Source organism: Dromiciops gliroides, chromosome 2 (genome assembly GCF_019393635.1).
Source record: "Dromiciops gliroides isolate mDroGli1 chromosome 2, mDroGli1.pri, whole genome shotgun sequence".
NCBI classification, from domain to species: domain Eukaryota; kingdom Metazoa; phylum Chordata; class Mammalia; order Microbiotheria; family Microbiotheriidae; genus Dromiciops; species Dromiciops gliroides.
The window spans coordinates 274,432,544-274,458,022 of NC_057862.1; the positions used below are offsets into that span (position 1 = coordinate 274,432,544).

General features: G+C 37.6%; 1 protein-coding gene across 3 annotated transcripts in view; it reads right to left on the reverse strand.

The window, feature by feature from the left end:
- Nucleotides 1–25,479, reverse strand: part of SAMD4A (sterile alpha motif domain containing 4A) — a 309,605-nt gene that overhangs the window by 54,237 nt on the left and 229,889 nt on the right. For all 3 annotated transcript variants that reach the window (XM_043985301.1, XM_043985302.1, XM_043985303.1), the window contains 4 exons: nt 16,340–16,449; nt 14,657–14,743; nt 5,257–5,554; nt 507–592 (listed from right to left, as the gene is read on the reverse strand). In XM_043985301.1, coding sequence (XP_043841236.1) covers nt 507–592; nt 5,257–5,554; nt 14,657–14,743; nt 16,340–16,449 — 581 coding nt within the window. The remainder of the gene's footprint in view (nt 1–506; nt 593–5,256; nt 5,555–14,656; nt 14,744–16,339; nt 16,450–25,479) is intronic.

Sequence of the window (25,479 nt, forward strand, 5' to 3'; positions counted from 1 at the left end):
TTTTTTTTTGCGCAGGGCAATGAAGGTTAAGTGACTTGTCCAGGGTCACACAGCTAGTAAGTGTCAAGTGTCTGAGGTCAGATTTGAACTCAGGTCCTCCTGAATCCAGGGCCGGTGACTTATTCACTGCGCCACCTAGATGCCCCCAAATGTAATTCTTATACAAAGTATAAGTCAACATAGAAATATGCCAAAACGTACAAGAAGTATTCACACATATGCATGCACATATACTTTCTCTCTCTTAGATTCCATGAGCCAAGCAGTAGAATATTTTACTCTAAAATGAAACAGTATTGAAAATGATAAGGGCCAATTTGGGCTCTGTACTAACTAGCCCTTGCTTCTTAATTTTATACCAATCCTTGGACACTTCAAAAGACATGCTGAGTTTTCAGTTGGCCATATTTCTTGTTCTAGTAGGAAGAATATCAACTTTACACAAATGTTCAAAGTAATTTTAAAATCAATACATCAAAGTGTTAAAAATGCTTGTCACTACTCACCTCGTGAATTAGACATTTGTCTATGAGTTGTAAATAGGAACTTATATTTTCCTCATCAGGTCTAGAGACCAGGAGCTGTGTACACACTGGAAAGGGAAGGAAGAGGTTAGAAAACTGCATGTTTTCCTGAAACATGTTAGTTTCACAAACCAAAAGTGAGGCTAGAGTAGGAGAGGTGCACGTGCATGTGTGATTGTATTTTTATGCAAGCTTAATGAAACATACAAAAGAACCTGTGTCTCTATTCTGTAGAGTTCAAGTGAACTGTCACTGGAGAAGCACTTGTCTAGAGCAAGCCTCTAAGTTAATCCCAGTCATACCATTCTATTTTAAGCCCTCTGCTACTGACTATGAGATGAGAAACATAGTGGCTGGCTGTAATGCACTTAATTTATGTCTTTGAAATGAGCTAACAGGCTATTCCCATTGAAAGGAAAAAAGAATCCAAGAACATAGTTTGGAGGCACAGTCTCTGTCTCTCTCCCCCTCTCCTCCCCCATCTCTCCCTCTTTTTCTCTCCCACTTTTCTCTCCTTCTTTTTCCTTTCCCCTCTTTCTCCTCTCTTTTTTCTTTCCTCTCTTTCTGTTTTGGTCATTTTAATGAAATATATGTATTCTGCAAAGTCAAATAGGTTTTTATTTCTCATTTGTAGGAACATGGACATCATATATATATATATATATATATATATATATATCTTTTTTTTCTCAGTAAATACACCTTCATTCATTCATTCATTCATCCATCCATCTTTCCATCTATCTATCAATCAATCAATCAATCAATCTATTTATTTATTTGCAGGGCAATGAGTGTTAAGTGATTTGCCTGGGGTCACACAGCTAGTAAGTGTCAAGTGTTTGAGGATGGATTTGAACTCAGGTCCTCCTGAATCCAGGGCCTGTGCTTTATCCACTATGTCACCTAGCTGCCCAATACTCCTTTATTTAAAATTTTGAATTCCAAATTTTATCCCTCCTTCCTTCCCTCCCCTCCCCCTCCTCCCTGAGGTAACAAGCAATCAGATAATATATATATATATTTCTTAAAAATGAAGTGTGTAGAAATGTACATACCTATGTTTCTACTAAATTGACCAATAAATTAGATGAATGCTTATGTGTCCACACAACTTAGAACTACTGCTTGTTCACAAAGCAATAGGTTAATAATATACTCAGAGTGTAAAGTCAGTAAGTGCAAAAATGAAGATTCTTCTTTTTTTACTAGCTTAATCTCTCTCTGCTCAATTCAATTCAATTCAATAATTCAATAATAATTAAGTCCCTAGAATGTGCAAGTCACTGGGGATACAAAGACAAAATGAATGCCCCTCAAGAATGACTTACATTCTATTTGGAGGGGGAGAGAGGATCCAACAGTTAAACAGATAATTAGATATAATTTGAAGAGGATGAGATTACTATTAACAAGGGGGATCATAAAAGGCTTATTATCATAGGGGTGGAAACTGACTTGAGCCTTGAAGGAAGTGTGTGTGTGTGTGTGTGTGTGTGTGTGTGAGTGAGTGTGTGTGTACACACACATACACCCATATAAATATATATAATGTTTTGTGACTTGCAGCTCAGAGATCCAGTGTTGGCATTGGTGGCAAAACAGTACCCAACAAGAGATAACTCCCTCCTAAACAATACTGTGTAGCTGGCCAAATTCAACCTAACACTTCTAGATGTACAAAACCAGAAGTATTACTCCTCAGTCCCTGGCCAACTTCTCCATAGTCTTGCTGTGCCGTGGCAGGCTTGCCTCCCCCTCTCCCCCTTCAGTTCTGGAACTATAATCAGGTCATCCCAGGCATTTTTTCCTGAGAAGAGTGCATCAATCTCCTCTCTGGCTCTACTCACCATCTCTGTTACTTTCTCGACTAAAATGCCCTTCTCTGGTCCCCACTCCCCTATGTGAGTCTTCTTCCTCTTATATTAGAATGGAAGCTCCTTGAAGGCAGATATTCTTTGCTTTTGGACTTTTATCACCAGTGCCTTGCACATAGTAAGAGCTTGATAAATGTTATCTCACTCACGCACTCATTCATTCATTCAAGCTGTCCTCTATGTAACTTTTAAAATAGCCAGAAACAAAAATCTGCTTGTATGCCCTAAAAGGCAGAGGACCACTTGTGATTTATGCCAAAAGTACTAGGTGTCCAAGATGTAGGAAGACTTTGGGTTCAGTATGTATGTAGTAAGTTAAGGCAATTTCCTTGCACATGGGCTCACTGTGAATGCATTTTCTCACTTTCATGAAATCTCTTTACTGAAAATCCTTTCTCGCTCAGACTCAGATAAGCAGTTACCCCTGCTGTAGCAGGTTCACTTTAAAATACACAGTGGGAAGTTTGGGTGTAGAATTAAAAAATCATAAGGGGCAGCTAGGTGGCACAGTCTATAAAACACAGGCCCTGGATTCAGGAGGACCTGAGTTCAAATCTGACCTCAGACATTTGACACGTAGCTGTGTGACTCTGGGCAAGTCACTTAACCCTCATTGCCCCACCCCCCAAAAATGATAGCTTGTGAGAAAAGGTACAATTATTCTTTTTTTTTGTTGTTTGTCCTTCATTCTCAAAAAGGACCATGACATCGGGAGGTGATGTCATGACTCACAGTGAAGTGGATTTAAGTGAGGGAGGGCTGTGCAAAGTCACCAACCTCACTCTCTCCTCCAGAGCCATCTGGGTCTACTGGCAAGATATACATCAGGATGACTGGAGATGGCCCCAGATGTTTAAGGCAATTGGGGTTAAGTGACTCACCCAGGGTCACACAGCTAGTAAGTGTCTGAGGTGAGATTTGAACTTAACTCCTCCTAATGTCAGGGCCAGTGATCTATCCTAGCTGCCTTGACAATTGTTCTTAATGATGTCATCATGGGGCTGGTTTCATATACGGAAAGGATCTTTCTTTGAAATCATTCTTTAAGTGTCAAGCTTGTTTAAGAAACATTAAGGGCCACTCGTTATGGGGGACAGTGAAAATAGAAAACTGGGTCTGGAATTAAGAAGTCTTGAATTCAAATTTGGCCTCAGACACTTATTAGCTGTATGACCCTGGGGGAATCACTTAATATGTCTGCCTCAGTTTCTTAAACTGTAAAATGGGGATAATAAAAGTACCTACCTCTCAGGGTTCTTATGAGGATCAAATGAGAGATCTGTGAAGCACTTAGCATGGTGCCTGGCACATAGTAGGTGCTTGTTTTCATCCTTCCTTCATATGTAAACGTGAGCCTTTATAAGGTATATATTTCTTTTGAACAAAGATTGGGTTCTTTAAAATTGCCTACCATCTAATATTAAAGATTAGAAGGTTCCTTCTCCCCGCCCCTATAAGAAAAGGAATGTTTTTGGACTTTTTTTTTCCATTTCAAGTGACTGAAAGGATTCTTCTAACCTCAGTGTTTTATTTGTAGCTGGAAAACTTTCTAAATCACTTAACCCATCATTCTTTGCTTCCCTCTGGTCTCAGAAGATGAGATGTTGCTTCTACTTTCTCTTGATCTTAATTCCTTGTCTTTCCCAAGGTCTTGTTCCATTGATCACATTTTCTCTCTCTCCTTCCTCCTTATCTCTTTTTTTGCTCAGTTTCAATGCATATTTCCCCCACCAACTTTTCTCTCTCTATTCCCACCTGCCCCCGATCTCTTTCTCCTCTGTTTCTCTCTAACTGTATATATGTCTCTCTCCCCATCTCCCCTTCCTGCCTTGGCTACATCCACTCTTGCCTACAAAAATGATCAGGTTTCCCTGATCTGAAAAGCAAATAGAAAAAAACCAAAACAGAACAAAACTCAAAACTTTGATCCTCCTGTATATACCCCCTTCTCCCACCAACCCCTCCCCCAAAACAAAACTATCTCAACCCATCATCTGATGGTTTGTCTTCCCTTTTGTATCAAACTTCTAGAAAGAGTGTTGACTATCTCCACTTTCTCAACACCAGTTCATTCTTCCCTTTCCATCTCACTTCCACTACATCACTCTACTCAAAGTTCTTGCTCTAAGGTCTCTGAAGATAAAAAAAAAAACAAATTCAAAGATCTTTGTTCAGTTTTCATCCTCTACTTCAATTAAAAGCATCATTTCTTTACTCTGAAAAGGATCCTAACTTTGCTCTGTCCTTATCTGAATACGTTCTCAGAGTGAATCAACAGTGGGAGAATTGGGGCAGAGAGGAGAAGGAGTGAGGATAGTTTGGGGAAAGAATTCCTCACCATCATAAAATCATCTCTCTTTTAAAAGAAGAGATTTTTAAAGGAAAAATGCCTAGACTAGTCCCTCCACATTTGAGAGAGAAATCTAAACCCTCCCTCCCTCTTTTCTATCACTCTAATTCAAGCCCCAGCACTTACCAACTTCATGCAACCAGAAGCAGAAGTGCCACAGTAAAGAGGCATGCCTCCTTTTGGGCAACAGGAGTATTAGGCTATACTCAGAAAGTGCCAATACCCATTCTATTTTTTACTAACTTCTGACCTTATGCTGACTATGGAGGAAGAAGATCCTAGAGGGTTAGAACCAGCCACTGAGGATTTTGTCTGTTTCTTTAATTACCCTTCTCAGAATCTCATACCTGAATTTGCTCCATGTGAGATACAAATGACAAATGCACATCCTTTTTCTGAGGAAATGAGCAATTATCTCTCTCTGTGAAGAGAGAAAGGCAGGTGGTGGTGCAGAGAGGGAAAGAGATAAAGAAGAAATTGGAAGCAGAGACATATCACATTTCACCTTTTCCCATGACTCTTGTGAACTGTCCAGGGAGATCGCCCTCGGGCAGAGGTGCCCCTGCAGATTCTCCCTCACAGCCACTCATGTGATGCTGCTGGATTCCACCTCCTGCGGCAGAGTCCTTACACTCAAGGGCCTGGTTATCAGAACCAATCAGAGTAGGTTGATGATGAGGTTCTGACTCCTGGCTGTGTTCCTCTGTGTTAGAGCTCTGGGAGCAGTATGCTTTTATTGGAGTAAGGATCATCTGGTGCAATTCTTGCAGTGGGACACGCAGGTTGCCACCTTCTAAGATGTCCTGAAAGTTTAAAGATAAAAGGCAACAGTCAACAACATGAACCATATACTCTCCATTTGACCCGTGCAACCTTTTGGTTTCAGTTTTCTGTTTGGTAGAAACTGGGTGTAGAAATTATTGTATTTCTGGAGCTATAACGAAGGAAGAATAGCAGCTGAGATGCCCAGAAGTTCATAGGAGAAAAAAACACCAAGAAATGGGGCCAATAATAAAACCTTTGGCCTCAGATGTCTATACAGAAATGCTCAAAAGTTAGGCAACAAGCTAGAGGAATTAAAGAAAAGAAAAACAAATTTAAAACCTGGATGCTGTTTGGTTCTAGTTTGTTGGTCTTAAGGAGAGGAGAGATAAACAAAAAAGAGAGGAAAGAATGAGTGGAGAAAAAGGAAAACAAGAAAAAAAATGGGGAAGAAGAGAAAAGAGCTTTATTTTTTTTTTATAATTAGGATACACCCAAAGAATGGAATACAATTATGGGTACCTGGAGAGTGGGATCTCATGAACCTCATTCTTACTGAAATCAGGCAAAGCAGGGTCAAATGCAAACACAAAAATAGAAATTCTGAAAATTAAATGAGATATGCATAAAACTAAAAGAAAAAACAACAATGAAAAAACCCAACAAAGCAACCAAAGAATAGATAAGTAAGATTAGGAACCATTCCAATAATATCATTGGTAAAAACAAAGATATTCATTGTTGCCACTATTATTCAATATACTAATATAATAAAAATGGTGTTACTACCTAAATTAGTTTATTAATTTAGTGCCATACCAATAAAACTAACAAAATCCTACTTTATAGAACTAGACAAAATACTAACAATACTAATAAAACCTGGAGAAACAAAAGGTCAACAATCTCAGATTAGATCAACAAGATCAAATTAGATAAATAAACCCTAAAAGCAACTTGACATTAAGTAGCATAGTGTTTAATAAACTTAAGAAAATTCTGACATCATTGTCACAAATGCCATAAGAGAAAGAGGCAAATTATCTAAAAGAGGGAAGGTACAGTGAGATCACTGATGAACTCCCTCCCCTCCCCCCTTGATATATACAAGCTATGGAAACATTGACAAGTAACAGGGTAAATAAAAAAGTGATATAACAGATCTGGGGAATTAAGGGATTTTGTTCAAGGATGAAGTGTACCTTAATAATAGATAGTAAGAAGGACTTACCAAATCTAAAAGGATTTCTTTTTTTTTGGCGGGGCAATGAGGGTTAAGTGACTTGCCCAGGGTCACACAGCAAGTAAATGTCAAGTGTCTGAGGCTGGATTTGAACTCAGGTCCTCCTGAACCCAAGGCCAATGCTTTAGCCACTGTGCTACCTAGCTGCCCTCCAAATCTAAAAGGATTTTAAGATGAAGAGGAAGAGGATGGGAGAAACGTACTTACATATTTTGACTAAGTTGGTTACCATTGACATTGAAGCTAGATATCACTGAGATATTTTTGTAGGCAGAAACCTGCTTATATATACTAGATATCACTGAGATTCTCCCTCATTGAAAATAACTACAATGTAGGAATAACAGTAGTAAAGAAGCCTAGAAAGTCACAGGAGACAAAACTCAAAGGAATCACTAAAAATAAAACCCATGGCTTCAGACATAGACTTAATATAAGGAAAAACTTCCTAATTTATACAAAAGTGGAAGGGATTGCCTAGGGAGATAATGAAGATCTTTAACCAATGTCTAGATGAAGGATAACAAGTAAAACTTCATTCAGAAAAGGAAATGAAGATCAAATCAAGTAAGAAAACACATGTAAATTATTTCTCATTTTAAGGTGCATTATTATTGTTTATTATTATTATTATTATTATTAAAGATACCTCTCTCATCATAGCTTGAGGTTTTCCAATTTAAGTACTTGAAATATTTCCTATTCCAACTAATAGGAGGAGGAGGAGGAGGAGGAGAGGAAAGTATTTCTGAATTGTCCTCAAAGGAAGAGTTTTATTCCCTTAAGCATGTTAGTAATTACACATTTTTCCAGCAAACTTCTTGGTCATGGAATTAAATATCAATTAATATCAGTTGTTAGGATTTTCATAATTTGTGGTTCTCAAATTTCTTTGTACTAGCAGATATTCATTATATGCTACTACAAGAAAGAGCAATCTATTGATTAGCTACAGGCATAGTCCAAAGTATCACTAAGGGACATCTTTGCAGATAGAGGAAAAAAAATCTTTAGTTCTGCAAAAATTTGTGCACTAATTCACAGATTCCCCCCCCCCTTTAGCTTAAACCTTATAACTTTTTCCTCTGGAGAGTGTGCCAGAACCTTAGGCTAAGAGACTACCTACTGGTAAGCATATCTCTATTATAAATACTCATAGAGCCTCCCACTGCTTTTAACCTTTTCCCAAACACCAATTTCAATGAAATCTTAACCATATGGAAATAAAAAAGAAAGGAAGCATTTAATTAAATTGCTTCAAAGCCAACTTATTCCCTCTGGGCTGTAAGACGTGCTAAATTTTCTGAATTCACTCTACTGATTAATCTATCAACATCTATTTATTAAGTGCCTACTACATGCCAAGTATGTTGTTCGGCACCAACTTTATAAAGAAAAAATGACTCAATTTCTACTCTCAAGCAGCTTACGTTCTAACACAGGAGATTTATATATATATATATATATATATATATATATATATATATATATATATATATATATATACATACATACATACATACATGAGTTCATGCAGAATAAGTGTCAAATAAATACCAGGGAGTTAAATTTAAAGTAGTTAGGAAAGGCAGTAGAAGTTGGAATCATCAGCAAAGTTTTCATGTAAAAGATGGTGTTTCAGCTTGGTCTTGAAGAAAGTGAGGGATTTTAGAAAACAGAGATGAGGAAGGAGAACATTCTGGACAGTACAAAGGCATAGAGATGGGAGATGGAGAACAGAGAAAAAGTGAATTTGGCTAGACTATAGAAAGCCAGAAGGGGAGTAATGTGTAATGAGTCTGGAAAGATAGGCTGAGGTCTAGTTGCAAAGGATTTTAGAAAACAAAAAGAAGCATTTATATTTTATCCTGAAGTCAAATGGAGCTAAAGTTTATTGAGTAGGAGAGTGACCTCATATGTACTGAGGAAAAATCATCTTGGAAGCTCAGTGGAAGTTGGAATGGAGAGCAGAGCAAAGAATAGTGAGTCTGGTCCCTGGAGGGGTGGTTACTATTTCAAGGCTGTACTACCTAAAACTATAGCTCACAAGTCCCCACCAAGGTGCTTTCCATTAACAGTCAGATAAACATAATTAGCTTTTAGTAAAGGAATTTACCAAGTTGGCACACTAAGAACAGTAGCTAAAAAACATCCTTTCATATTACCTGAGGAACATTCTCCCACAAATAAATGAGGATAGAGGGCACACATATAGAGTACAATGTTAGTGAAGCAAATATTTAGGGAACATATGTGGCTAGAGCAACTTGCAACTCTAAAACTACAAGATTTTTTTCTCTCTTAGTAGAGTCCTTACAAAGCCCCCCCCCCCCCCCGAAGAGTTTCTCTCCTGGGTAGGTGGTTCAGCTGGGTTCCCAGGGTCTGCTCTTCTCTGCAGCATGACGATTTATTGCCAGAGCTAGTTCTCTATTTCATGGTCAGCTCCCTTTTCTCAGCTGCCAAAGGTCCCACTCATATAACTGAAGAAGCTGATTCCTTCTCTTTAGAGATACCATCTCTATGATATCCATGTTTGTTTGGTGTATGGATTTCCGCAATGTCTAAAGTGGGTCCACTTTAAAATGATTTGGTTGAGGGAAGGAAAAAGAAATTACTCTTCCCTAATCAAGAATGGTTCCATCATAGGGTCCAGGTTCTTTCTTCACTTCTGTATCCAAGCTTGCATTAACTTAAAACTGATTCTCAAACTATCTTTTTTTTTTTTTTTAAAGTGAGGCAATTGGGGTTAAGTGACTTGCCCAGGGTCACACAGCTAGTAAGTGTTAAGTGTCTGAGGCCGGATTTGAACTCAGGTACTCCTGACTCCAGGGCCAGTGCTCTATCCACTGTACCACCTAGCTGCCCCTCAAACTATCTTTTAAGGTCCTTCAGGGGATGTGGTCATTTTCCATCAGCTAATGGAGTTGCCCTTTCTGATTCACTCAGAGAAGATTCTCACTTATTGATTGACAAGCAATATAAAAAGGGACAAGGGACTTCTTTAAAGAACTAGAAAAAATCTTAATGCAAATTAAATGGAAGAATAAAAATATCAAGGAGCACCTTAATCTTAAAGGTGGGTAGGTTGTGCAGTATGGATAGAATGCCAGGCCTGGAGTCAGGAAGGCCTGAGTTCAAATTCAGCCTCAGACACTTACCAGATGGGTGACCCTGGGCAAGTCACATAATCCTGTTGGTCTCAGTTTCCTCATCTGTAAAATGAACTGGAGAAGGAAATAGCAAACTATTCTAGCATCTCTGCCAAGAAAACCCCAAAAAGGGATCACAAAGAGTCAGACATGACTGAAAAATGATAAACAACAATGAAACAAAAAAGAAAAACTGGCAAAATAGTCACTATCAACACTATCAGGACAAGGAACAAAAATCCTGAAAATGATGATTGGAATAGATTGGATCTACAGGACATCCAACCAAATGTATGTGGAAGATTAGTGTTTGATGAATCTTTAGAAAATAAAATTTGGGAAAAGTATTTATTATTTAATAAATATATTTGGCAAAAACGAGTGTTGATTCTCCATTTTCAGTGTCTGTGGCAGGTGTGGCCAAAAAAGGCACTTCAGCTGAATGAGCAAATCACACACATGAATTCTGCAGAAGTTGAACTTGGAGAAAAGAAATGTGTCCACATTTAGGAGATAATTGATAAAAAATTGAAGAATAGCAATCTACAGTCTCAGATACAGGTTTAGATTCTACTTTGGGGATGAAAGCTAAGGTTCAAAGACAACTAAGAATTATAAAAGGATTAGGGAGGAGAATCTGAAGAGGTAAGAGGAAAAAGTAGTCTCTGATAAGGAAGAAAAGGTAAGTGGAGTAGTTAGATGATTAAACAAACTGATTGAGTGGATTGCTGGGTGGGAAAATTGGTGAAACATTAATACAAGGATGAAAGGGAAGTAGTGTGGTGGTAGAGTCTAATGAAAGGAATATAAGTGGCACCCACAAGTTATAATAACAGCTAGCATTCGTATAGCCCTTTAAGGTTTACAAAGCACTTTGCAAAAATTTCATTTTATCCTCACAACAAACCAGGGAGATAGGTACTATTGTTAGCCACATTTTATATACGAGGAAATGTTGGCTGAATGAGGTTAAATGATTTGCCAAGGGTTATACAGCTAATGTCTGAGGCTGGATTTAAACTGAGGTCTTCATGGCTCTAGGTCCAGCAGTCTTCACCACACCACCTACCAGCCTTTATACCTATTATTAAGTTATTTAGTGATTACTTTGTTATTTAATTAATAATTCTAGTTGTGTTATTAAGAAGAGACAATAGAATGTGAGTTTTAAACAGGTAGTTAGAGCTGAGATATAAATACTCAGAATTCAAAGAAACAAGGCTGAAAATCTTAACCCTTTATAGAGAAAATTGAACAGAAAAGGAATTTGGAATCACAGTATATACCATTTATCTCTGAGCATTCCACTTGGATAAGAGATTGAAAGATTAAATTTCTTCTAAATGATGTCTCAAAAGGATAGAAGAAACGGAATGAATATATTTATCTTAATTGTGGAGTGAAGATTAGTTGTTTGTGGTTTAATACATGGAAGAAAGTACTGAGGACAAGACAGATGAATCAGACTAATTTTTTCACCCCAGACATCAATTTATCATCGTACAGGAGTATTCTCATTGAAGAAAATTCAAACAAAACATGTTGGCAACAGTTATGCAACTTGTCCCTTAGAGTTTCCTGGAGGCACTGAGAGATTAAGGGACTACCTTAGTTAGCATCATAAAGTCAGTTTGGGTCCAAGGCTGAACTTAAACTATTTGACTTTGGGACTGGTTTTCTATCAATGCCATGTTAACTCTCATGCTGGACTATAAAAAGGTTTAAAAAAATTCTGTAAAACTAAAAAGAATTTAATTAAAAGTAAACAACATATTGGGGAAATACTTATGGCAAGTTTGACATCTAAAATGTAAAAAAAAAACCCCTTTAAAAACCACTACTGATGGAAGGGGGAAAGGGACCCACATGTACAAAAATATTTATAGCTGCTCTTTACGTGGTAGCAAGGAATTGGAAGTTGAGGGGGTGCCCATCAATTGGGGAATGGCTGGACAAGTTGTGGTATATGAATACAATGGAATACTATTGTGCTGTAAGAAATGATGAGCAGGAAGAGTTCAGAGAAACCTGGAGGGTCTTACGTGAGCTGATGATGAGTGAGATGAGCAGAACCAGAAGAACATTGTACACAGTATCATCAACATTGAGTGTTGACCTACTGTGATGGACTATATTCTTCTCACCAATGCAATGGTACAGAAGAGTTCCAGGGAACTTATGATAGAAGAGGATCTCCAAATCCAAGAAAAAAAAGAAAGAAAGAACTGTGGAGTATAGATGCTGATTGAACCATATTATTTCTTTTGTTTTGGGTGCTGTTGTTTTTTTTTTTCTATTTTGAGGTTTTGCATCACTGCTCTGATTCTTTCTCTTGTAACAGGATTAATGCAGAAATAGGATTAATGTTATTATGTGTATATATATGTGTGTGTATATATATATCTATATGTATAGATATATATAGATATAACCTATATCAGATTACCTGCTGTCTAGGGGAGGGGGGAGGGAGGGGAGGGAGGGAGAAAAATCTGAAATTGTAAAGCATGTATAAACAAAAGTTGAGAACTATCTTTACATGTAACGGAAAAAATAAACTATCTCATAATGTAAAAAAAAAAACAAAAAAAACAAAAAAAAACCACTACTGGTAAAAAACCAGGTCCACTTTGAATAAATGGCAAAAAAATTATTATTGTTTAGTTGTTAGTCATGCCCAAATTTTTGTGACCCCATTTCTGATTTTCTTGGCAAAGATACTGGAATGGTTTGCCATTTCCTTCTCTAGATCATTTTATAGATGAGGAATTGAGTCAAATAGGCTTAAGTGACTTGCCCAAGGTCACACAAGCCAGGAGGTATCTGAGGCCATATTTGAACTCAGGTCCTCCTAACTCCAGGGTGGGTGCTCTATCCACTGTGTCCCCTAGCTGCCCATAAATGGTAAAAAGATATGAACAGACACTTTTCATAGGATCATACAAATCTCCTTCATTTTGCAGATGAAGAAATTGAGGCATAGAGAAGTTAAGGATTTGCCCTGGGTTGACAATGTGAGAGTTGGAATAACACCCCCTGCTGGGATGAATATTTTGTGAGCTCTGACCTGAGGACAAGCCATGTGGCCTTGGTATCAGAAAGTGATGTTTGCTTGTGGGTACTGTCAATCAAAGCTACCAGACAATTAACTTGGAGCTGTGTGTGTGTGTATGGCCTGTTTCTGTTTTCGCTAGAGGCTTCTGGGACAAAGAAGGGGTGAGAGCTCTCTCTTTCAACCTGGACCTCAGCTTGGCTGGAGCAGAGATGCTGGCTCCCTTAGATAGATAGATGAAGGAACCTTGGCCTCTTTCTCTCTCCTCACCAAATTCTTATGCTCCTTAATAAATACTTAGAAGTCTAAACTCTTGCTAAAGTTTATAATTTATGGTGACCACTCATTAGATTTTTAGACAATCTAGCTAGGATTTTAGCCCCTTACAGATAGAAACTTTACAACAAGAGATACAAAATGTCTGAGATGGGATCTGAATTATAATTCTTTCTTATCCCAAGGTTTGTGTACACCATATTGCCTCTCAAAAAGATAAAACCCAAATTGTTAACAATCAGTTGAAAAAATACTCAATCTCAGTAATAATCAAAGAGACACAAATCAAGAAAAATTAAATGTATCTCATACTTATCAAAGTAGCAGAAATAATTAAAAGTGAGGAAAGAACTTGGTGGGGTTGTAGTAAAATGAGTACGCTCTTTATTGTTCATAGAGTTGTAAATTAGTAGAATCTTCCTAAATAGTAATGTGGCAATAAAAAACAAAACACATTTTGACCTTTGTTATGAAAATACCTGGACATTGCTATCAAAAACAAGAAAAAAGCTAGGTTTTCAAAGATTTTCAAAGATGATTTAATATAATTATGAAAACTGTGGTACATTAACATAATATAATAATCTATGTAATTATAGTGGACAAGTATATGATTACAGGGAAATTTAGAATGTTTCTTTCATAGAAAGACCTCTAAGAAAAAATGCAAAGCAAAAAAAAAAAGCAAAGTATGATCATATGAGGAAAAAATGAAGGAGTATAGACAGAATTCTGATAGAGACTTAGAGAAACTGTTTATATATTTAAATAAATTCATCTAAATGTCATTCTTAAGCATAGTTGTTTTAATTAGTGCTTCATGTTAAAATTTCATTAAAAACAATTGTCTCAAGAGAAAAGAGGGCATGTGTCGATTTTCTTATTTGGAAAGGAGGTGAAGATGGAAATAGAGAAGAATTACTTATATTCTTGAGCATTTCATTTTCTATTTGAATAACGATAAATTAACATAATTATTCTTTGGGAAAATATGAAATTATTTTGGAAGGTTATATGCACATCTTTCACCTGCAGAATTTAAACTCCCTGAGGGCATTAATAAATGCTTTTTGAATGAAATAGTAAAGATAACAATAAGTATAGAACTATCAAGTTACTAATGTCAAGAGTCTATCTTTAAATATTCCATTTGATAGTAGACAAGAGATGGCTAATAAGGCAAATTTTAGGTGTACAAAAGAGAAAGAGAATGAATGAATGAATGAATGAATGAATGAATGAATGAATGAATGAATGAATTTGGAGTACCCATTACAAAGAAGACCTGATTTTGCAATACTTTAATTTTCTGAATCTGGTTAGGGTGACAATTAAGAAGTGTTAGGATTTTCAATAGGCTATCTAAGGATTTTTTCCTTAGCTACTTTTTCCATTAGGGAGGTGGAAATGTCACATCACTTACCCTTTCTAAAGACTTTAGTAGGTTCTGTCTCTCCTTAAGCTTCTGGATGCTGATGACAATCTTATGTCTTGCGCCTTTGGTAACATTCTATAATAAAATGAAAGCATGAAAAGCACCAGTTTTTAGCATTTTTTTTACCAGTTTGCAAAGAAATACATCCAAAACGGCAGAAAAAATCAGGGGATCACAAATCTAGCAGGCATCCCATATATTATTTAGTCCTTTCCCGCTTTTCCTTTGTATTTAAATGGTCACCCGCCCATGAATTTGACTCCATTTCTTTCTTCGGTAACCCATTCTTTGATTTTTTTAATAAAGGGAAATGTAACCTTAAAGGAGGTATTGGTGCCAGTATACGCCCAGGTTTCAATCAGGCCAATTTGGCCCTTCATTTGAGGTTCCATTTTCTCAACTTCATAGTCATGGTTGACCAAAGAATCATTCAATAAACATTTGCTGAATGTCCTCACTATGTGCAAGTCACCAGAATGGCTCCTTTAGGTACAGAAATAGAAAAGTCCTTTTCCTAATCTCATCTCTAATATGAGTTTCCTATGACTAACTATACTCTATGCCAAAGAAGCTCTTTTTGAGGAAGGAAAGGGCAGGGATATCTCTTTGACTTGGAAAAAGAAGACATTATTGAAAAACAAGCCTGCTTTCTGAGAGAAATCATGGGGTACTATGTTTTTGATTTATACTGGACGATGGCTCAACAGAATTAAAATATTCTGAGTAGTTTCTGCCAAGCTCTTGCTCTTCTTTATGCATCACTTATCCACCTTCCCCACCCCCTTTTCCCCTCAAGTTATGATCCTAGGATCATAACTTTTTGCCACTCCCAAATTCTGACCCAGACAAAAAAATTGTTCTTAGAAATGGTCTTCCCATCAACCCCAATATCCCAATTGAGCAATCTAACATCCAGAAAGATGTGGGTGAAACTACGGTTGAAATAGTGCTCTTCATGATTCTGGCAGAATTGCACTGAGTTCAACATTTGTCTAGCTTCTCAGTGCCAATGTTCAACCAAGCCTCAAGAGGTCAGTTGAGGGCACTGAAAATAGAAGCTAAAGCTAGCAATCTGCTGGGAGGTACACACTGAAATCAGGGACACTAAAAATATTGTTAATATCCTCTTCCTGCAAGGAAAATATTATTAGCCCATTCTGTTCATTAATTCATCGAAATCATTGTTCAGAGGAAACCGAAGTAAATTCACAACATGCAAACAGGATTTTAACCAAGGAGAAACAAAGACAACAGCCAAGTCTATTTACACTAGCACAGCATGGAAGGAAACACACATTCTTAAGGATTCTGTTGGCTCGCCTCTGGCAGGGTCACTTTTGAAAAGATGCTTTTTAGGGAGAAGGAAGAAACTGGCTCCTAAGTATAAAGCAGAAGACTAATAAAAAAGAGCAACGAACAGTCCAAATCTCATTGGTGAACCCAGATTACTAATGGTGGTGTCAGAAAAGCTGGTATAAATGAAAACACAGTAAACTTTACAAACTAAAAGGCAAGGCTGGACATGAAATGACTTGTAGGCCAGTCAGGCCTCTTCCATGGGAAATGAGTCATTTCAGACCTGATTTACTCAGGACCAGGATGCCATGCCCTAACCTAGTGCCTGATCTTAGAGAAAGACAAAAAGGATTTAGTCATAAGTCAGGAACCTACCTGTGCCTCTAGCTGGCATTCCGTGAGAGCCATCATTTCCTCATAGGTCATCTGGGAGAAAAGCGCAGCATATTTGTGCAGGCGGAGGCTTTTTAACCAGGCGGGAACATCTAAAGGATCAGAGATGAGAAAGATGGAGAATAATAAAGGGGAGAAAAGAGAATTAAAAAAAAAGAATGGGAAGGGAGATGTGAAGAAAAGAATGAAAAAAGAAAAGGGCAAGAAAGAGAAAAAGAAATTTCTGTTATTACATGTTTTACTATGCACCCTGATATTCATTTCAACTTCAGACTTCTTGGGTGTCCTGAACAGTAACACAACAAAATATTCTACATGAACCACTTGATCATAGCTATGGGAAGGATTCATCAGTTAGTCAAGAAGCATTTATTAAGAACTTACTTTTAGTAATATATAAGTTACAGGCTGCCTCAATATGCTCCTTTTAAAGATTTCAGGTCAGACTACCACGTTGGGACTGTTCATCCTACAAAGCTGTGGGGTGGTGGGGGTATAAAGTCATTATAGTTTGTAGTCTGTCTACTATTGAGCCTATCTTTTTAATATGTGGAAGACTAAGGGATATTGGATCAAAAGAATAGTAAATGAGTGATAGGCTAGAGATGTTTTTGTTACTTCTTCCTCCAATGCATGGAATGAAGTTGATTATTTTTTGGTATATTAAAAAAACAACCAACCAACAAATCATTTAGAATCCAAGGCATTTGAGGGGACCCCCAAAGAAATCAATGGGCTAGTGACCTGTTTTCAAATCAGATTACACCTAAACGATTCTCTGTCATAATATAAACTCTGATCTGAAATGAGTATTAAATTTGATGAGTTAAAAATCCCAGCCTTAAAAACTACCTAATCAAGTTCAATAAAAACCATGTTAAAAGACATTTTATAAAAAGCTATAACCTTGCATTCATCTAACTCACTTCATTGCCATACAATTTTAGAACTATAAGAAATCAATTTTTCTAGCCCTTATATTTTCTAAAGTGGGAAACTAAGGCCTACCAGAAGTTAAGTGACTTGCTCAAGGTCACATAGCTAATGGCAGACCTGGGATGAGGTCCCCTGCACACTCTAGCTTAGGAGTTTTACCATCTTTAGTTTCTCTCTCTGTAACATGTACAGGTCACAACTGGTCAGGAAAGTATTTTGAAATGGCAAAACAGATCACCATTCATAATGATTATTACAAGACTATAGAATCACAAAAATTGAGAATAATATGGTCACATCTATGTCCTCAAAAGAACCCCCACTATAACATACCTGGAACAAAGAACAAAGATTTTTTTCTTCCGTTAGGGGCCACAAATAGAAAGTTTCTGATTTTTCTGAGGTCATAAATGTTGCTTTAATAGAGGGTCAATATAAAATATTAATAGGGGTTAAAGTATATTAAAAAGGCTTGGTTTTCTCTCAAAGAAGTACAATTAGCATTTTACAAATATCATCTTGTTTCATCCTCCCAATAACCCTGAGAGGGAGGTGCTATTATTGTCCCCATTTCACAGATGAGGAAACTGAGGCAAGAAGAGTTTAAGTGACTTGTCAAGGTTACGCAGTTAGTAAGTGTCTGAGGTCAAATCTGAGTTCAGATCTTCCTAACTCTAGGTCCAGGGCTTTATGTACTGAGTCACCTAGCTTGCCCAGATCAACTATTGATTTCAATGTGAGTTCAGTAAAGCAGTTTAAACTTAGATGACTATGTTGGTTTAAATTCTCCCTAAGTGAAAGGACAAAAGGAAGCAGGAACAATCAGTACAAGATGCTTGTATGTTTGGACCTGGTAATAGGTGTAAAAAAGTTTTCATGATCAGTTTAGTGATTCTCATCCTTCCTCAACTTGCCCCAAAGCAAATGTAAGTTTTCTAATTGATAAATGGGTTCTAAACATAATGAAAAATTAAATACACTAAAACATATCCAAATAGTGCTCCTAGGATTCACAGATCCTTCTATACAGTATACACCTACCTTTAAAAATACTGAATCTCTTCATCTCACTGCAAATGACATTTCACCAAAAATATTAATTCATATAAACCTTTTTAGAGCTTGTCAGCAAGGGCCCTTCTTCCCATGACATGCATAATGACAAAAAGATAGTAGATAGAGAATATTGAAAAAGCATACTGGAAAAATAATATTGGAAAAGACCCTGATGTTGGGAAAAGATTGAAGGCAAAAAGAGAAGGGGATGGCAGAGAATGAGATGAATAGATAGTGTCATGGAAGCAATAAACATGGGCTTCAACAGACTTTGGGAGATAGTGGCAGATAGAAAGGCCCGGCGTGCTATGGTCCATGGGGTCACAAAGAGTCGGACACGACTGAACAATGACAACTGTGACCTAATATCCAGTGGGGTTGGTTAAATAGTCTAGGAAGTTTCAGGTCAAGAATTTGGTGTCATTTCCTCTGCTTCCATTCTGACCATTATTTTACTTTACAAAAGTGACTAGCTTAATACAGTCTACTAATTCAGGTCAGGAGAATGGTTACCTCTTTGTATCAGGCTTTTGTTAGAAAAACACAAATTGCCATTCTCAAAAACACGGTGGAAAGAGTATAAAAGTAGACCCCATGGGGCCAAATAATCAGAAGGTGACCTCTCTGTTTTAAGTCCATCTCTTGCACATCAATTGAAGACACAACTAACAGGATCATACAATATACTGCTGAGTCATGCAGCCAATTAAGTGGTTCCTTAGCCAGTACTCCAGGAACAAGGGCTTACAAAGCTTACCAGAAGCCTGGGGGAGCCTTATTCCTCTATTCAACACCTAGGCTGCAGAAGAGATATTTCTTTCTTTCTTTTTATTTTTGCAGGGCAATGAGGGTTAAGTGACTTGCCCAGGGTCACACAGTTAGTTAAATGTCAAGTGTCTGAGGCTGGATTTGAACTCAGGTACTCCTGAATCCAAGGCCAGTGCTTTATCCAGTACGCCACCTAGCTGCCCCGTGAAGAAGAGACATTTCTGAACATAGCAGCACTGAACTACCACATACCCAATTAGCATAGTGCCTGGCACATAGTAGGGACTTAATATATGTTTATGGGTTGATTGACATACAAAACCTGAAAACCTTAATGCTTCAGTAGGCCCAGGACCTGGAAGTTCTCTTTGGCTGTAAGACTTCTTGAAGACAAGATTTCTGCTCTAGTATAGATCCCTTTCAATTTGGAAGCATTTCAATAAATGCCTATTGACTAACTGATCTTTGTTGTAATATTATTTGATGAGGAGAAAGAGGCAGAGTAAAGTTCTGTATCTTATGCTCATCCACCTCTGCTTTTTATCACTTTGTAAGTGGTGTGGGGCACCTCCCTTTCACCAGTCATTAGAACATTAAAAAAAAATCAAGAACATTTCCCACAAGTTTTGCCCATTCCTTCATGGTCAGAAATCCAAATTCTGCAGATACAGGACTCTGCAAGATATTAGATGACCAGGACCCTATCGTAACAAAACATCCAAGGTTTTTCTTCTCAAAGTCTAGATGCTAAACTTCAAATGATCAATAATAACTAACCCAGGGTCTTCCCTTTTAAATCTATTAAACTCCTTTTGGGGAAAAAACAAGAAAAAATTTCATAGGGGAGCTAATCCTTTTTTTTTTTTTTTTGGAAGAGGTATATCGTTGTTGGGCTTCTAAACAATGGTTACCATACAGTTGTGCAATTTTAACAGGGCTGCTTTATGTTAACTGAGCCATGGGGCACTTAGGTTTTAATTAATATAGCCTTTATAGCTCAAACATATAAGGTAACCCAAGGATGCCCTTGTTTTGTGTGCAGGGGGCACCTGGTAAACCGAATGGTACATTCCTAAGATATGTGCTATATATAATTATATACATGTGTATCCTTATATACAGGGTGGGCCAAAAGTTATGATGTTTTAATAACTTTTTGAAAATTGTATTTTCTTTATTTCTACCATTTATAAGATTTGATTTTTCATTCATAATGTAAATTAATTTCCTATATATACTGTAAATGATGCTATGGTGTTCTAAATTAAAAATAAAAAATAAAGGAGTTATTAAATATTGAAACCCCTGTGCAGTAACTTTGGCCCACCCTGTATATATGTACACGCACATAAAATTTTTACCACCCAAGGTTCATAATGGCCAAATTCTGCCACCAGAATAACCAAGATTTTCCCATATCAAAGAACTTCCAACTGTGGACCATAAACCCAAAGTTTTCTTTCTCTCAACAGGTGTCCTATTCCTGAGAGAGTAAATTTTTATTTTTTGGGAGGGGGGTGGGTTGTGGAGAAGTGCCTTGCATCTGTCCTAAATTCAAGTATTAATTTCTGACAGCTGCATGAATTTTCCTCATCTGTGGTAGGCAGGATATAAGGATTCGTATTTCCATTTTTCAGATTAGATAAATTGGGGCACAGAAAGGCTAGGTGATGAAAACAAAGTCATATTCACATATCAGTGGCTGATTTTCAGATTGCAACTCAGGTTTCTTGTCTCTTGTCTCCATTGTTCAATTTTCACGGGGTGAAAAATCAACACTTTTCACAGTTCCTTATCCTCTCTACCATCACATACTGGCACAGACATGGCCTATTTTTCCAACCTGTCACCCCAAAAGATGTTGAGATCTCCTGCTTATGAATCAACAATGTGATTTAATAGAAAGAGTAGTAGGAAAAAATCACTGGATTTGAACATAGAAGACTTTACTCCTGCTTTCCTTTGTTACTTACTACTTGTGCAGATTTGCTCAAGTCATTTAACCTCTCTCAGCCTCAAATTCCTGATCTGTAAACTGGGGATAATCATAGCACCTACTCCAATGACATAATGCATGTAAATTGCTTTGCAAACCTTACAGCGCTATATGGATCAGCTTATTATTATTATTGTTATTGTTATTATTATTATTATTATTATTATTATTATTATTATTATTATTATTGCTGGATCTGAGATTGAGAACTAAAAGATGTTTTTGAGAACTTAGACGTTTTGGGCTACAAACCCACCTCAGTTTATAGATGAAGCAGGCCCAATGATTTGTTCAAGGTTCCCACAGGTGGTATATAGGATAAGAGAGCCCCAGGCTTCAAATGTTTGCTCCCACTCCAAACCATACAAAGAATAAAACAACTTATTCTCAAGGATTCTGCATTGTAACAGGAAAGACAACAAATGCATTTAAAGGAATAAAGACAAAAAATAATAAAGTATAAAAGGATAGTTATCCATAAATGAGTTTGGGGGAATAAGGAAAGGTTTCATGTAGAAGCAGGTTGTAGTTCATCTGTGTTTTGGAGGAAGACAAGAATTTTATGATGTGGAAGGGGGTATAGAGTATATTCTAGGCATGGGGACACAGAGATGGAGGATGAAGCACCATCGTGTGTTTTGCTGGATTGCAGAATGGGAAAGGGGAGAGGATGTTCAGTGGAGTTGCAAAGATAGGTTGGAGCTAGGTTGTGAAGGGCTTTACAAATCAAACCAAGGTGTTTATATGTTATCCTAGCAGCAATAGGAAGTCACTGGAATTTACTGAGTTTGAGAAGTATTATGTATAAGGAAAATTACTTTGGCATCTGAAGTGGATAGATTAGAGTGGTGAGAGACTTAAAACATGAAGACAAAGGATGAAGCCATTAAATAATCTGGTAAAGAGGTGATGAAGATCTGAACATAGAGAACAGTTGTGTTTGTTAGAGAGAAGAGGTCACATGGAAGATATATCATGGAGGTCATGCAATGGATGCCACCAAGGTAAAGCCAACAAGATTTGGGATCTGTTTGGACGTGTAGGGTGAAGGAGAATGGGAAGTTAAGGCTAACACCAAGGTTAGGATCTGTGAGACTGGAAGGATAATGGTACACTTGGGGAAGAATTGCCAGTGGGGGAAAACACTTTCTTATTCCTCTCCCATACCTTTTTTCTTCTCCCTATCTCAGGGCCCAAGACCCCAGGGGGAAGAGGGAAGAATGACATGGCTACTCATACTGCTTGATGAGCTGAGAGGCACTTTTTGATAAGATAGAGGATCACCAAGCCCTACTATCTGCCCTGCCATTATATCTTCCAGACCTGTGGTCTGGTTAGCCAGTATACATCTAGGACCTCCAAAGCCTTTCAATCCACCCTGCAAACTTAATTTTCTAAATTGTGTTCTCTTCTCTGAAAAGTCTGTGAGCTCCTTGAGAGCAGAGGATGTCTCACTTTTTGTATCCGCATCTTCGGCATGTAGCAAACTGCTTGGCACCTAGTTAGCATTTAATAAGGTTTTATTTTCATTCTTTCATTCAAATTTGGAAACTATAGATTCTGGGGTAAAAATAATAAAGTCTGTTTTGTTGAGGCTGAGATGTTTCTGGGACATCCCATTCAAAATGTCTAGCAGGAAGTTAGTGACGCAGGATTAGAGCTCAGAATAGAGACTTGGATTGCATATCTGAGAAATCACCCATCTAGAGCTGAAAATGAAAGTCATGATTGCTGCTTAGGTCAAAGAGAGAACATGGAAAGAAAGGAGAGAAAAAAGCTTAGAGAACCCTAGGATAGGGAGCACAAGGTGACTGATCATCCAGGATCTGAGAAGGAGCTATCAGACAGGTATGAAAAGAGCCAGGACAGAAGTGTCATGAAAACCCAGAGAAGCAAATAACCAAGAGAAGAGGGTGGTCAACAGTGTGAAAGACAGAAGAGAGGTCAAAGAGAATGAGAACTGAGAAACAACCATCATCTTTAGCAATTAAGAGATTATTGGTAATTTTGGAGAGAAAAGTCTCCACTGAGCCATGAGGTCAGGAGAGGCAGATAACAAAGGGATGAGAACTGAGTGAGGAGAGAAGAGGCAGAGGTAATGAGTGTTGATGGCTATTTCTAGGCATTTGGATAAGAAAGAAAGGTGAGAAAAAGGATAATAGCTTGAGGGGATGGTAGTGTCTAGTGACAATTTTTAAGGATGAGGGGAGACTTTGGCATGTTTAAAGGCAGTAGGGAAGAAACAGAGTAAAAATGAAGGATAGAAAGAAGGAATAATTGAGAGGGCAATATACTGGAGAAAGCAGGAGGAGATGGGATTAAAGGGACATGGTAGCCTTGGCAAGGATAAGGGACACACAATTATCAGACGTTGGAGTAAAGGAGAACAGACAGGAGGATGATGCCAGGGAGTTTTGAGATAAAGAGCAAGAGGAGAGAAGAGGAAAGTCAATCCATGAAGGACTGATAAATTAAAGGACATTTAGAGAAAAGAGGAAAAAGCTCTATCAAGAAGCCAATAGCAATGGAAAAACAACACCCTTAAGACTTCTATAAGCTTTCTTCTTTAGCTGTCCCCCAAAAAATAAGATGAAGCCCATTCCCATGTCACTGGCCCAAGATGCCAATGCCTTCCCTTTCAAACTATTTTGCATTTATTTATATTTATGCTATATATACTTACATGGGTAACTTATCATCTATTCCCAATAGCATGGAAGCTCCTTGCAAAGATTGTTTCATTTTTTTAAATTGTACTCCTCCTCCAAGGCCTAGCATAGTGGCTGGCACATGGTAGGCATTTAATGAATGAATGGTTGATTGAAATAGAAAATACATTGGTCTTATCATCACTCTGTCACACCTCAGAGGTGCAGAAAGCTGCTTAGAAAGTATATCTGTAAGTCATCAGAAAGACGATCTACTACCTTGGGAAGAAGTATGGATCTGGAATTTCATCAGTATATAAGGAATAGACACTGTAGAAATTCCCTTTAGTGCTGCAGGTTGACAACTGGTTCATAAATTATAGCATAGGTTTTGAACTGGGGATCAATGAACTTTTTTTTTTGGCAGGGCAGTGAGGGTTGAATGACTTGCCCCGAGTCACACAGCTAGTAAATGTCAAGCGTCTGAGGTCGGATTTGAACTCAGGTCCTCCTGAATCCAGGGCCGGTGCTTTATCCACTGTGCCACCTAGCTGCCCTGATCAATGAACTTTAAAAAAATATTTTGATATTTGTAATTCAATATACTTGGCTTCCATTGTAGCCTAGATGTTTTATTTTATGCATTTACAAACATTATTTTGAGGAGTTACAGGTAGGTGGCATAGTGGATAGACTGCCAGGCCTAGAGTCAGGAAGACATGGGTTCAAATCCAGCCTCAAAAACTAACTAGCTGTGTGACCTAGGGGCAAGTCTCTTAAACCTGTTTGCTCAGTTTCCTCATTTGTAAAATGAGCTGGAAAAGGGAATGGCAAACCACTCCAGTATCTTTGCCACAAAAACTCCAAATGGGATCACAAAGAGTCAGACATTACTGAAACAAATGAACAACAACATAGGCTTCACCAGACTGCCAAAGAGATCCATGACAAAAGACAAATTTAAGAATTTATAGTCACAAACAGCTGCCTAGGGCACTGAGAATTTAAATAATCTGCCCAGTTACACAGATGGTATATATCTGAGTCAGGATTTGAACCTAGGACTTTGTGATTTCTAGGAATGGTTCTTTGTGAGTTACACTATGCTGCCTCTACTGTCTACCCTTTATGGAAAGACATATAGGGTACCCTTTGGATGAACAAAGATTATTATTATTATTATTATTTTTTTTTTTAGTGAGGCAATGGGGGTTAAGTGACTTGCCCAGGGCCACACAGCTAGTAAGTGTTAAGTGTCTGAGGCCGGATTTGAACTCAGGTACTCCTGACTCCAGGGCAGGTACTCTATCCACTGTGCCACCTAGCTGCCCCCAAGATTATTCAGTCTTGATGAAATGTCCATCTAGATGGACTAAATGTGCAAAGACAACTTAAATTCTTGCTTGTGGTTACAGCTAGGCATGATATTCTTCCATTCAGTTCTATAAGGCAACATTTTAATAAGCCATGAAAAACTTCCACATACCCTATACTACCATACATAAAACACTTCAGGCCTTATGAATAAAAGTAAAAATCATCATGATCTTTGGGATTCTCTGGAATACCTAAGTTCAAAGAATTTAGGATTTTTAACTTGTTTTGAAATTCAACCATGAGCACACCAAGATGTGTGTCTGCAAGTAATATGCTGGTAATTGGTAAGAAAGAAAATCAAACAAATTTGCCAAATATTTATGTTTAAGGTAAATAAATGA